Source organism: Camelus ferus, chromosome 20 (genome assembly GCF_009834535.1).
Source record: "Camelus ferus isolate YT-003-E chromosome 20, BCGSAC_Cfer_1.0, whole genome shotgun sequence".
Classification (NCBI taxonomy): domain Eukaryota; kingdom Metazoa; phylum Chordata; class Mammalia; order Artiodactyla; family Camelidae; genus Camelus; species Camelus ferus.
The window spans coordinates 9,294,685-9,310,427 of NC_045715.1; the positions used below are offsets into that span (position 1 = coordinate 9,294,685).

Consider the following 15,743-nt stretch of genomic DNA (forward strand, 5'->3'; position numbering starts at 1 on the left):
AGTTAAATATAAAATAGGACATTTTTCTTTCAATTTTCAAAAACTTTTCCCCAAGGTTAATTTTTAACATTAGTGAACAAAATACAGAAAATATAATCTAAGAATCACTTGCATATGATTAATGGTTCGGGGAAACAGTTTTGCCATTCACACTGTCCTTAGTTTACTTTTAGTATCAGTCTTCATTCCCAGAATATTAAACAAGCAAAAATGAGTTAAAAGCCAGGAATATGCTGGGTAAGAAACAGAACCAACCCACATTAAAATATTTAAAGTCTTTGGTATGACCATGTACTGGAAGTTGAAAATACCTAAAAACAAAACAAAAACAAGCAAAACAAAACAAAGCATGGCATATATGTTATGTTTTGCTAAATAGCATAAAATTTATTAAAACCACTCAGCTGCCACTTTGAACTCGTAAGTGATTTAAAATACAGAAGATTAATGTACTTAACTATTTTAAATTACTACTCGAAATTTTTAGCCAGAGTTGGCCATAAGACTGTACTGCATTCAGTCATAATGTACCTGGTAGTCTGTTCATGTTCACTCCTTGAGCAGAAAGACCAATTCCCATGTAACTGTTTAAAAAAAGGAAGAAAGCAAAGCAGGTTATTAGAGTCACATATGTATAAATTACCAAACACTCTCAAAACATTTTCAGAACCAAGCCCAAATGAAACTCACAGGGTAGCTACAAAAACGTTATCAGGATTCATGAAATAGCAAAGAGGGCAATATTAAGCGATAACAAAACCCAAGTTCACAGTAAACTCCTATAGCAATCATCCATAAATATACCCAAAGTATTACTAACACTTCTGCACTCTAACAACTATAGAAATCTTTCCAACTTATCGTCACCTATAAATATTTAGGATTATATCTACCTATCTACATATAAATATTTAGAATTAATACTTCTAACAAAAAGTATAGAGGAACTTGTGGAAGAAAAAAGCAATGTTAAGAAACAAATGTGTTCCAAAAGGACGCAGTAAAAATCTAGTCTCCACATACAAGAACATGGAGACCTATTGGAAAAAAATGTCCAGTTCATATAAAAATATATGAAATACTTAACAGAATTACATGAAAAATAGGTGCCATGCAGAATCTATATATTGGTTTTCCAAAAATGTTTTGACAAATTGACAAAATGTACCTAAACATGGGACTCTTAATTATTAATTTATGAAACACTAGAATAAAATTATCTCTACAAAAGAAATACAAGAGAAAAGGTCATTATTAAGGTATGCAATTCATTTTTTAAAGTTTATAAAATATTAATAAAACTTGCTAAGGACAGTTCAAAGACAGGGAAGTATAAAGAAATATACTTATAAATAACAGTTGAAAAAAGAAAAACAATAAAAAAGCAAACTGATCCAATTTGTTAAAAGGTAGTTGACTGTGATTGTATCAAGATTAAAATGGCATTTGACAAATTTCAGCTACCACTCCTAATAAAAACTCCAATAAGAATGAAAGGCACTATTTAAACATGGTATCTTTTTTTCCAAATCTAATATAGCAAGTAAGGTATTCAACAGTGAAACACTGAAGGCATTTCCACTAGAATCAACAACACAGAGATGCATACAACTGTTAAACACCATTTTGAAGGTTTTAGTTTAATAAGAAAGCTAAATAACCAGTATAAATTTTAGAAGATATAAAATTATCTTAATTTGTTGTTGCTATGATTATGTAGGTAGGAAACTATGGAACCTACTAAAAGCTTCTAGAATTGTGTATTTTGACAAAATGACTGAATGTAAGAAAAACATTTTTATTTCTCTTCTAGAGAATAAGCAGCTAGAGAAATGAAGTGGTATGTATAGACAGACCAAGCATAATAACTACAGAAACTTTTTAAATGGGAATAAAGAGTTCAAGTAAGGCTCAAAAACAGTATTCTAAAAGCAGTAAGTAAATGTGTATTTTAGGTATCCTGATAACTGGACAGCATAAAAATAGCAATCTTTCTAAAATTAATATATACACATAATGAAGTTCAAGATAGACTCCAAATAAATTTTTTGAACTAGAAAAAGTGATTTTAAAGTTCATACGGGAAAATAGAGAATTTTGATTAAGAGGAAATTTTTAAAAAGAAAAACAACTTAGTGTTTGTCCTACTACATAACAAAACTCATAGGCAATGGAATTTACAAGAGCAATATTACTAGTAAGAGTATGTGTCAAATGACACAAGAACGACAAACATTAAGAAACAACATTTTGTGTGTCTAGTCAAGAGTCATTAGAAAAAAGTTTTTAAGTTGGTATTCTCATTCCGCCTCTTTGGTCCAAATATAATATACAATGTAATTATTTATTTAAAAAAAAAAGTAGTAAGTCACAAGATAATCTTGAGAAGAAACACAAAGCTATGAGCAGGGATACAACTCTGGGCCTGTGGGCACTCACTACTGGGTAGGAGTTTCTCCTTCTGAGGAAACAAAGAACAAAATGGCTCCACAAGCAGATCAGGTGCCACACTCACTGCTTAAAGCCAACACCTGGAATAGGCTTCCCCTCCTGGAAGGAGGATAAGAAAACACCGACACCACCTGTTGCCTCGGCTAAAGCTTATATGACCCTTTGGCCTAGCTGGGGAAGGGGAAAGTAGCAGCCTCTTGACTAGGGTCTGGATAACATTGTTGAATGGATCCATGACTGAATCTGCAATACTCCCAATATTGCCTTGAAGACAGAACCTGGAAACTCTAATGCAGAACTGGTTTTAGATTGGGGGCCCAGAAGTTAGAAAGCAACTATAAACTGTAATAAAAAGAAAATAAGTACAGGGCTAGACAGATAAACAAAATGAAGACAAATGTTAAACTTTCCAACTAAAATGAGGCTGCAAAAACAAAATTCTAAAATATATACTAGATCTATTTTAGAAATACATATGAGGCCAACAAACATGAATTCATTCTAGATTCCATCAATCAATGGATAGCATGACAAGAAAAAAATTTTTAAATACATTTAGGATTATGTAAAAGAAAAAAGGATACACTATCCCTAAAGAAATAAAATGGAGCATAAATATTTACTGAGATGATTTAGCTAATTCCACAAGTGAAAAATATGTTGAGTTGAAAGTGCATATCACATACAGAGAAAGGTAAAAATAAATTCACACATAAGTACATTATAGACTATCAATACAAACAATATCCTAAAAGTTTCCAAAGAAAAAGGCAGATTACCTCTGAAGGAATGACAATTAGACTGACAGCTGACTTCTCCCCAGCAACAGCTGATGACTGTAAACAATGGCACAGAGTACTGAAGGTAAAGACTGCCAATCTGGAACTTAATTCCCAGGTAAAGTATTACTCAAGAAGGAGAGCAACTAAGATATTTTAAGGCATTATAAAGCTAATGCTTTACTATCCACAAATGTTCACAAAAGGACTATTTGTGGGTAGAGTTTAGCAGAAAAACAAGTGAAAAACAGAAGAAATGCATAAGACAGAGAAACAATAACTAGCAAAGAAAATGATGGCATTTTCTAAAATTACTTGCTGAAAAAAACAGTATGAAGAATTTTAAAAATCTGTAATCCAGTCATAATATGCTAGAATACAATTCAAAATTACTTGACATGCAAAGACACAGCAAAACATGACTCATATTCACGAGAAAAGACAAACAAAAGAGAATGACTGAGACTATGAAGTAATTGGAATTAGCAGCTAAAGTAGTTAAAGCAGTTGTTACAATGCTCAAGGATGGAAATGGAAATATACTTGTACTGAATGAAATGAAATTTTACAAACAAGAAACAATTTTTTAAAATGGAAATTTTGGAGCTGAAATATATTTCAAATAAGCATTTACTAATGTACCTAATGGCACACTGGAAATGGCAAAATGAGTAAGTAAATATGAAGACAAAACTAATATGAAGAACAGAGGAAAAAATACTGATGGAATAAAAAGTGAGTCCCTGGGGCAGTATCAAAAAAAGTCTAACATACATGTAACCAAAGTCCCACGAGAAGAAAAAAAGACAACGGAACAAAAAAAATAGAGAAAAGTTTCCCAAATTGGGTAAAAGAAAAAAATTTAGAGTCAAAAAGCATGGCAAACCTCAGCAGGTTAAGTACAAAGAAAGGAACACCGAGGTGCAAATCACAGTCACACGGCTGGAAACTAAAAATGAAGAGAAAGGATTAAATGCAGCCAGAAAAAGAATGATACATTACTTCCATGGAAACACTAAGCTGAATTTTTACTGACTTCTCACAAGAAAATATGAAGGCCGTGAGACAGTGGAACAAAATATTTCAAAGAACAGAAAAGGGGGAGGGAAATCCATGCCAACACAGGGTGTTATATTCAGGGAAATATCCTTCAAGAATGAAAGCGAAATAAAAATTCTCAGATAAAAGGAAAACAATGTGTTACCAGCAGTCCTGCACTAAGAAAAATGCTAAGGAAAATCTGCCAAACTGAAAGGCATCAGACAGATATACCATGTATCTACATCATATATGAAGGTATATCAGATAGATACCTGGATTTTCAAGGCATGAAAAGCACTGAAAATGGCACCAGCATGGGTACATAATAAAAGATCACTTTCATTCTTAATTTTCTTAAAACATGTATGACTCCTTAAAGCAAAAATAACATGTATTGTGCAGTTCATAAGATATATAGATGTAGTATCTATGGCAACCTCAGCAAGAAGGACAGGAAGAGGGGAACCTGTATGATTCCAAGTTTCTGTGTTTTATGTGAAATAGTAAAACATCAATTCTCAGTAAATTATAAAATAGGGGATGTATACTAAAACCTTTAGAGTAATCACCAAAAAACTGCGAAGAGATATTAAAAAGTCAATCGGTAAATTAAAATGGAATTCTAGTAGTATACCAAAAGGATGATATATCTACCAAGTAGTAGTTAATCCAGGAACACAACATTGGTTTATATTCAAAACACCAATCAATGTACTTTACCAAATTAGGAGAAAACTCAAGTGATCATTTAAATAGTGGGAGGAAAAACATTTGACGAAATTCAACACCCATTCACAATAAAAACTCTAAGCCAACTAGAAATACAGGGGAAGTTCATCAATCTACATTTACAAAAAACCTACAGCTAGCATACTTAATAGTTAAATACTGAAAGCTATTTCTGTATGATCAAGAACAAGGTAAGAGTAACAGCTCTCACCATTTCTATTCAACGTAGTACTGAAACCCTAGGCATTTCAATAAGCCAAGACAGAGAAATAAAAGGCATAAATGAAAAAGAAATAAATCTTACTTTATTTGTAGATGACATGACTTTAACAAAAGAAAATCTTAAAACACACAAAATAATCAGAATTAATACGTGAATTAACAGGGTTGCAGGATACAAAGTTACTATATAAAAAACCTACTGTTATTTGTATATACTGGTAGCAAACACTAAGAAAGTAAAATTTTAAAAATAATTACATCTACAACAGCACCAGAAAACAAAATATTTGAGAATTGAGCAAAAGGCAGTAAGATTTCTCTGCTGAAAACTACTGAACACTGATGAGGGGAATTAAAGAAGACATAAATAAATGGAGAGACATGCCATCTGTATGGTCTAGAAGACTCAGTATTATTGGGCTGCAATTCTCTCCAAATTGATCCCTAGAATCAATGCAATCCAAATTATACTCACACTAGGTGGTTTCTGTAAAAACTGACAAAATGATTCTCACCTTTATACAGAAATGCACAGGATCTAAAAATATCCAAAGAAAGTTTGAAAAAGAATACAGTTGTAGGACTTCACTATCTGACCCCAAGATTTACTATAAAACTGAGTAATCAAGACAGTACATGGCACTGGCACTAAGGATAAACAAATAAATCAATGGAATGGATTAAGAGTGAGCCCAAAAAGAGATCCACACTTACACAGTCATGTAATATTTTACAGGGGTGCCGAAACAATCCAAAAGGGTAAGGAAAGTTTTTCTAACAAAAAGTGGTAGAACTGACAAACATTTGCAAAAAGGGAACATTAATCTCTGTCTCACACAACATATAAAACTCAACTGAACATGGTTTATAGTCCTAAATATTAAGTTAAAACTATAAAGCTTCTAAAAGAAAACATGTTAAAATATCTTAATGACTTGGGGATCAAGCAAATATTTATTAGGACAAAGGAAGCAAGAACCATAAAATAATACACTCATAAATTAGACTTCAGCAAAATTAAAAGCTGCTAAAAAGACATAAGACAATCCAATTTTTCTAAATAGACAAAAGATCTGAATAGACACTTGACAAAATAGGATACTGCAAATAACCAAGAAGCACATGAAACTGCTAGACACTATTAGTCATTAGGGAAACGCAAATTAAAACCACACTGAGATAGTACCATACATGGTCAAAACCTAAGACTGACAAGACTGATACTGCCAAGGATATGGCACAATAAGAACTTCAATACACTGCTGGTGGAAATGTACAATGGTACAACCTCTTCAGAACAATGGCAGGCAGTTTCTCACAAGACTGAACGTGTACTTACCCCAAGACCCAGCAAACCCACTCATAAGAGAAATGAAGCCATACGTGTACCTAAAGACTCATACAGATATGTTCATGAGAGCTTTCTTCACAATGAGATCAATCTGAAATAGCCTGGGTATCTATCAACAAATAAATGGATATACAAATTGTGGTATGTCTTACTCAGAAATAAAAAGGAAAATGAATTACTGATATACATAACACAGATGATCTAAAAAATGTTATACTGAATCAAGGAAGCCTTACAAGAGTATTGCTATATGATTCCTTCTACAGGCATACCTCATTTTATGTGTTTCACAGATACTGAAGTTTTTTGGGTTTGTGGTTTTTTTTTTCTTTAACACATTGCAGGTCTGTGGTAACCATGCATCGAGCAAGTCTATCAGCACTGATTCTCTAACAGCATGTGCTCACTTCATGTCTGTGTCACACTGTTAATTCCTGTAATATTTCAAACTTTTTCATTATTATTAGCATTTTTAAGCAATAAAGTATTTCTAAATTAAGGTGTAGACTTACTATGATATCATGCTACTGCACACTTAATAGACTACAGTATAATGTAAACATAACTTCTATGCACTGGGAAACCAAAAACTTCATGTGACTCACTTTGCTTCATTGTGGTGGTCTAAAACAGAACCTGCAATATCTCTGAGGTGTGCCTGTATAAAAAGTTATGGAACAGGCGAAATGAAAATAATAGTCACCTCTGAGAGGGTGATAACAAGGCCTAAATGGGAACAAGTATGAAAGGACATTTCTAAGGATGATGGTATAGCTCTGCTTTTCACCAGGAGCTTGCACTACCCAAGTGTGTGAACATCTGCAAAACTCATCAAATGGCACACTTAAAAGATAAGTGCATTTCACTGTGTGTAAATTTTACAACGATGAAAAAAAGAGCAATAAACAAGTATCAAATTCTAGTTAATGATATGCATGCTGCAGAAGTTCAAAGTTAACTCTACTTACTTTGAAATGCATCAAAAAAAAGATGGATCAATGAATGGATAGATATGGGATAGAGAGCAATTACAGTCAGTTCTGGTATTACGTGACATTTGAGTTTCTTAAAATCACTGCACTATACAACATCATGCAATAAAAAACCACAAAGCTTATGGAGGAACTGGTGTTAAGAGCAAAACATTCAAAAACTTCATCAGTATCATATTTTTAAAAAAAGATAAGACCCAAATAAAACCACTAAAATTCAATAAAAATGATTTTACACATGCTGAATTGTCAAGAAATACATAAATACCGCAATAAATATGGCACTTTACACTGAAAAAGACCCGAAGTTTACTGGGGAAGTGGATGACGTAGGACTGCAGCCTGTGAGTTACTGTGAAGTGGTGGAAGGAGTTACGTGACGGGAAATTTGCAACACCAGATGTAGATGGGTGCGGCTCATAACAAAAAAGTGAACCAAGATACTGGCAGATGTTGGAGGTGTTGCATGACATATAAAAACAAGCTCAAATTCGATAGCAGTGAGGGAATGGAAAGATTTATTTGAGTACATGGACAAGAAATTTATTACTGTGATGCTATGTGTTTAGAAGTGGAAATGGACATGAAGATTTTTTAGATCAATTTATCAGTACAAATAATTTTAAATTATACATTATTAGCACTTCTAAGTAAGTAACAGTTGTGCCAAAGAGCAAATAACAGAGACTAAGAGGATTAGTTTGGTTTAATTCATATTACAGACAGATTTAAGTTTTACTATATTGTTTGTCCGATCTGTTCTCTCCATCATCCTTTTCTGTGATCTTTGTATTTTTCTATTTTATGATCTTTCTTACTTTTTGCCATATATTTTGGTATTGTATAAGTGAGTATCATAATAAGTTTTTAAAAGCTGCACCTTTAATATATTACATCCTTGACTGCATTAGTATATTTATCAAATGCTGACAATGCAACACATAACTTTTCAAAACCTGTTTATCTCTTCCTATATGTTTTGATACTATGGTCATAATTTACCTCTTTATATGTCACACACTAAACAGAATCATGTTGTATTATTAACCCAATTAGACCAACAAGCTTCTCATCAGAAAACAGGAAGCCCAAAGGCAGTGGGATGATATACTGCACTTGCTGAAAGAAAAAACTATAAACCAACAATCCTGTATCCAGTAAAACTATACTTCAAAAATGAAGAAATTAAGACATTCCTAAATAACAAAAACAGAGGATCTGTCACTAGCAGTCCTACACTATACAAAATAATACAGTGGAAAAGAGAGGAAACTAGACAGTTACACAAACGCATACAAAGGAATAAAGAACACCAGTAAAGATGACTGCATAGGTAAATATAAAAGGCAGCATAAACATATGTTTTTTGTAACTCTGCTCTCTCCTATCTAACTTAAAATGACACAAAGCAATAATTATAACTCTCTGGGCTTAAACTGTTTAAAGATATAATTTTATGTCAGTAAGAAGAAAAAGAAGGGAGGAAATACAGATACTATGGAGCTAGGTTTAATACATTATTGGAATTAAGTTGATATTAATCCAAATTATATTGTTTTGAGTTAGGATGTTATCTGAGTAATCCTCCGGAGCAACCACTAAGAAAATAACTCAAAAACTACAGAAAAGAAACCCCAATGAAATTAAAAGGTACACCAAAAAGTTTACTTCGAACAAAAGAAAACAACATAAGAAAAAAGTGACATAAGACCAAAATGGCAGGCATAAGTTCTACCTTATCAGTAATCACAATTAATGCGAATAGGTAAATTCATCCAATCAAAAGGTAGAGTTTCACAGAACAGATTTTTCTTTTTCTAAAGATCCAATGAGATGTTGTCTGTGGAGACATTTTAGATTTGAACACACAAATAGGTTGAAATTAAAAGGAAAGAAAAATAAATACCATGCAAATAGGAATCAAATGAGAGCTGAACTAATACCAGATAAAACAGACTTTAAAACAAAAGTTGTTACTAGAAATAAAACAATATATTTATCATGATAAAATGGTTAACACATCAAGAAGACATAAAAATTATACACAAACTCAAACCTAAAAACAGACCCCTAAAATATTAAAGCTAAAACTCAAGAATTAGGGAGAAATACACAATTTATCATAATGGTTGGAGACTTCAATACCTACTTCCAATAATGGATAAAACCACCAAACAGAAGATCAAATAGAAATGTAAAACTTCAATATAACTGGAAAGAACCCAGAACTAACAGTTATAGAACTTACCACCAAGCACGGTAGAATACATATGCTCAAGTGCACACAGATCTTCCAGGATATATTAGGCCATAAAACAAGCCTCAATACATTAAAAAAAAAATTGAAATCATACATAATATATTCTCCAACCACAAGAAAATTAAATTAGAAATCACAAACAGAAGGATTTTTGGAATGTACACAAATGTGTGGGTACTAAACAACACACTCCTAAAAAAAAAATACAACAAAGAAATCACAAAGAAAATTTTAAAATATTTAGTAATGAATGAGAATGAAAACACAACAGACCAAAACTTGTAAGATGTAGCTAAAGTAGTTCTTAGAAGGAAATTTATAGCTGCAATTGCCTGTAATAAAAAAAGAAAGATCTTTAATGAATAATCCAACCCTCAACCTTGAGAAACTAGAAGAATAAACTATTAAACCTGAAACAGGCAACAGGAAGGAAACCATACAGAGTAGAGCAGCAATAAAAGAGAGACCAAAAAAATAACAGAATCAATGAACAAAAAAATTGGTTCCACTAAGCAAGAAAAAAAAAAGAAAGACTCCAATTACTAAAAATCAGGAATAAAAGTAGAAATATTACTGCCAAACTAAAAAAGACTATTAGGAAATAAAGATTATAAGAAAATACTATGAATAACTATATAGCAACAAATTATGTAACTTATTTTAAATGAACAAACTCCTAGAAAGTCACGAACTATCAAAACTGATTAGCAATCTTAAAACTTGGCACAAAGAAAAGCCCATGCTCAGAGATGGCTTCACTGGTGAATTCTACCAAACATAGGAAGAAAAATGATCACCAATCCTTCTCAGACTCTTCTTACCCCAAAAGTTAGAAACACTTTCTAACCAATTCTACAAGGCCAGTGGTACCCTCTTGCCAAAATTAGATAAAAATATCATAAGAAAACAACAGAAAAATATCCTTTGTGAACACAGATGCACAAATCCTCAACAAATTACTAGCAAACCAAACCCAACAACACATAAAAAGGATTATACACCATGACCAAGAGGAATTAATGCCAGGAATAAAAGGATGGTTTAGAAACAGAATCAATGTAATACACTATATTTAAACAGAATAAAGGATAAAATCCACATGATCATCTCAATAGACATTAAAAAAAAGAATTAAGACAAAATCCATCACCCTTTCCTGATAAAGATAATCAATTAATTAGAAATAAAAGGGAATCTCCCAACCTGATAAACATCGTATTTAATGTTAAGAGACTGCTCTTCCCTTAAAATCATGAACAACAAAAAGATATCCTCTTTTATTACTTCTATTCAACATGGTACTGGAGGTTCCAGCCTGGGCAATAAAGCATGAAAAATAAATTAAAAGCACCAGATTGTTAAGGAAAGAGTAAATATCCTCTATTCACATACAACATTATTTTGTATATAAAAATCCAAAAAAATCCTTACCAAAGTACTATTAAAATCAATATACAAGTTCAGCAAGATTGCAGGATATAAGTTCAATATGAAAAAATCAATTTTATTTCTATACACTAGCAATGAACAATTTGAAATTTAAGAAAACAATTCCATTTACAATAGAATAAAAAAAATCTATAAATAAGCTTAATAAAACAGTACAAGACTTGAATACTAAAAACTACAAAACATTGAAAGAAATGAAAGAACAGCTAGCTAAGTAAATGGATAGGCAACCATGTCCATGGATTGGAAGAATTAATATTAGTTAATATTGTTAAGACAGCAATATTCCTCTAATTAATCTAGAGATTCAAGGCAATATCTATCAAAAGTCTAACTCATTTTTCTTCAGGAACTGACAAACTGATTCTGAAACTCATATTGCAATGGGGCCCAGAAGAGCCAAAACAATTTTGAAAAGGAAGAACAAAATTGGAGGACTCACACAACCCAATTTTAAAACTCACTATAAAGTTATAGTAATCAAGAGAGTGTATTATTGGCTTAAGCACAGACATATACACTAATGTAATAAAATTCAGAATCTAGAAATTAATGTGGGGATATAGCTCAGTTGTAGAGTGTGCTTGGCATGTACAAGGTCCCGGGTTCAATACCCACTACCTCCATTAAAATAACTAAATAAATAAATAAACCTAATCCACCCCCCAAACAGAAATTAACACTGACATTTATGATAAATTGATTTAGACAATTCGAAAGGGGAAAGAATAGTTTTTTCAATAAATGGTTTGGGGACAACTGGATATATCTATGCAAAACAACAAAGGTGAATCAATACCTCACATCATATTCAAAAATTAACTCAAAAATGGAATCAAGAGCTAAGAGGAAAGGCCAAAACTGTAAACTCTTAGACACAAATATTGGACTAAATATTCATGACCTTCAATTAGGCAATGGTTTCTTAGATATGACACCAAAAACACAAGCAAGGAAAGAAAAAGATAAACTAGACTTCATAAAAATTTAAAATTTTGTCCTTCAAAGGACACCATCAAGGAGGTAAAAAGACAACCCAAAGAATAGGAGAAAGTATATGCAAATCATATAGGTGACAGGTTATTTCTATCCAGAACATATAAACAACTCTTAGAACTCAACTATAAAAAGAAAACCTAACCAAAAAGTGGGCAAGGGATCTGAATAGACATTTCTCCAAAGAAGATATACAAATGACCAATAAGCACATGAAAAGATGCTCAACATCATTAATCACTAGGAAATGCAAATCAAAACTACTATTAAGATTTTACTTTGTACACACTAGGATGGCTAGAATCAAGAAGACATGTTGCTAGGATGTGGAGAACTTAAAACTTTCTCAGCTGGTGGCAATGTAAAATAGCATGCCCACTTTGGAAAACAGTCTGGCAGTTCCTCAAAATGGTAATCATAGTTTCCCTATAAACCATTAATTCAACTCCTAGGTATCTATCCAGGAAAAATGAAAACATATCCACTCAAAAATGTTACACAAATGTTCCTAACAGCATTTTTCGTAACAGCCAAAAAGTGTTTCTACCTATTGATGAATAGATAAACAAAATGTAATATAGCACTGCAATGGAATATTACTTGGCAACAAAAAGAAATGGAGCACTGATAAACACTACACCATGAACAAACCTTGAAAACATTACACTAAGGCAAGCCAGAAACAAAAGGTCACATATTATATGAAGCCACTTATATAAAATGTTGATTATAGGCAAATCCACAGAAACAAAATAGGTAAGTGGTTGCCTAGGACTAGGAGTCCTAGATATAACAGGATTTCTGTCAGGTGATGAAAATGTTCTAAAATTAGACAGTGGTAAAGGTTACACAATTCTGTAAAGATACTAAAAACTACCAAAGATGCTTTTAAGGGTGAATTTTTAAGGGTATGTGAATTATGTCTTCATAAAACCCTGACTATAACATTAACAAGAGGACTTCTGGCTTCAGCTCTGATATGTAAAAAGACTGAAATCTGTTACTCCCATTCTCACAAGAAAAGAAGATGAACAAATGTAAAGCAACAACTCTCCCTAGATTCATCAGAAAACTGAGTTCACAGTGCAAAATGCCTTCAGGAAAATGGAAAAGACAAGTGAATATGGAGAATGAGGGCTGAGCAGGAGCCTCTGAAGATAGTTTAGAGAAATACTTTAAAGGTAACTGATGAATTGCTGGAGGCTGACTGTAAACCAGCTGGAGCTGTAGAACTCTTAAGAGTTCTGGTCTTAGAGAAGCCTCCATATATTCATGAGCTCTACCAGGTTATCATTAAAAAAAAAATCCCTTCCAGTTTTGTGCTCAGGGAGAGTTAAAGTAACCATTTTGAGATATACCCAGAACAATCTGTTCTCTTTAACTAAGACCTGCCTTTTTGACCTAGAGGAAGGGCAGTTAGACAACTCCAGTCACAGCTAGCCTTCCTGACTGAAGTAAGGGGAGAGGGGAAAAGACTGAACTCTTCCAAAGGGACTCTGGTCCACTACAACCACTGATATTTAATCGTTAAGTTACAGAACACTTCCCTTCCCAGTACCCATATCACCACATCGACAAGGCTCCAGTATAAAAACAAATTACAACTGAGAGAGCTGAAAGACACACTATTTAAGGAGTTTCTAGGGAAACCCCAAACAGCAGGGAAAACAAAAACAAGGAAACTAGAGGTAAATGAAGCTCTGACATCTACAGACAATATAAACAAGTAGCAAACATTAAACACAGCCTAACTCCTAGCCAGATAATTATAACACCTCACACTAAAGATCTATTTACCCAAGTTCCTACTACTCAATAAATCATGTAATTGTCAACAACAACAAAAAACGCAAAAAAAAACCACCAAGACATATTAAAATATTGGTTCTGTAAAGAAAAATTTTTTGGGCATCCCAGCAAAAGACCAAGTCTCTGTAAGAGAAAAAAGAAAATGGTTTAAGACTTTGACAATACTTCATATCCAGGTCCGTGGGGCTCAAGAAAATATAAACCAGGGATTTTACATCCAATCAAACCTTCAGATATAATGGGTATAACGGTCAGAAGCAAATGTTAAGAACCAGAGAGAATTTAATACCATTCCCATGAGCTCTCCCTGAGCTCTTTAGTTAAGAATGAGTTTCAAGGGGGAGGGTGCAGTTCAAGTGGTAGAGTGCATGCTTAGCACACCCAAGCTCCGGAGTTCAATCCCCAGTACCTCCTCCAAAAATAAATAAATAAGCAAACCTAATTACCTCCCCTCTAAAGAGAAAAAAAAAAGAAAAAAAAAAAAAAAGAATGAGCTTCAGACAATCAAAAAACTCTAAGAGAAGCTTTGGGATAAGATCTGGTGGTGATATATACTGAATTTAGAAATAACACTAAACAATAAGGTAACAGAGTTGTGTACGCAAATGTTTGTGCCGTATATGTGTGTATGTGTGTATTAACAAAATGGAGAAGGGGAGAGTTTACTAAAAACAGAATGATTTACTGACACACTAGACTACCTAGATGAATCTCAAATGCGTTGCGCTAAGTGGAAAAAAAAAGGTTACGTTTATATGACATTTCCATTTATATGACATATGACATATGACATTCTGATTTCAAAAGGAAAAACTACAGAAACAGAGAACAGATCAGTTGTTGGCAGGAGTCAGGGGCCGAGGGAATTTGGGGACGTGAGGGAGTTGTTCTTGATCTTGATTATGGCGGTTGTTTTACGAGTCTATGCATCTGTCAAAACCCACAGACTGACACCACCACCCCCAAAAGTGAATTTTACTGCATGTGAATCAATAATAAATTTTTAAATGCCAGGAAAAAAAAAGAAAGAAGGAAAGATTCTAGGGAAGAGAGAAGGAAAGGTCAAGAAGAGGTTAGTAGCTAATTCCATCATTGCTCATAAAAGAGAATATAAAGGAGGGGACCACAGGTACTATTACAATTCCTAAATGTAAAAATACACTAACTCCCCCACTAAAAAAAACCAAATAGACTAACTGCGTCATTAAAAAAAAAAAAAACCCAAATTCAAAAGTGACAAAAATGTTTAAGTTTCCTTTCACTCCTCTCTGCAGCTAACCACTTCCCCCAGAAGCAACTAGTGTCACCAGTTACTCGTGAGATCTGTTAAAACTTTTCTATGGCATATTTGCTTATATTTTCAAAAGGAAATAATGGAAAGGAAAAACAAGAACTAGTAAAAATGGATACCTATGGGGAAGGAAGACCAGGATGAAGTGAGCCTTCTGTGAAGTGCCCTCTTGAACAGTTTTAATTTGGGAACAATGTAAATGTTCAAATGTTTTACATAATTTAAGAAAACAAAAATCAAAAAGAAAAAAAAGTAACCTCTATAAACAGAAGATAAATTTAAGTAAGTGAAACTAATGTTATGTCAAGTTGGTGGCAGAAACAGAGAAAAGAATTACTTCAAATGACTTTTAAAGCACAATATTTTGAATACT

At 32.9% G+C, this 15,743-nt stretch overlaps 1 protein-coding gene across 2 annotated transcripts in view; it reads right to left on the minus strand.

Annotated features, from left to right (window-relative positions):
• Positions 1 to 15,743, minus strand: part of RANBP9 (RAN binding protein 9) — a 73,814-nt gene that overhangs the window by 33,808 nt on the left and 24,263 nt on the right. For both annotated transcript variants that reach the window (XM_032462511.1, XM_032462512.1), the window contains exon 3: positions 532 to 584. In XM_032462511.1, the coding sequence (XP_032318402.1) occupies positions 532 to 584 (53 nt within the window). The remainder of the gene's footprint in view (positions 1 to 531; positions 585 to 15,743) is intronic.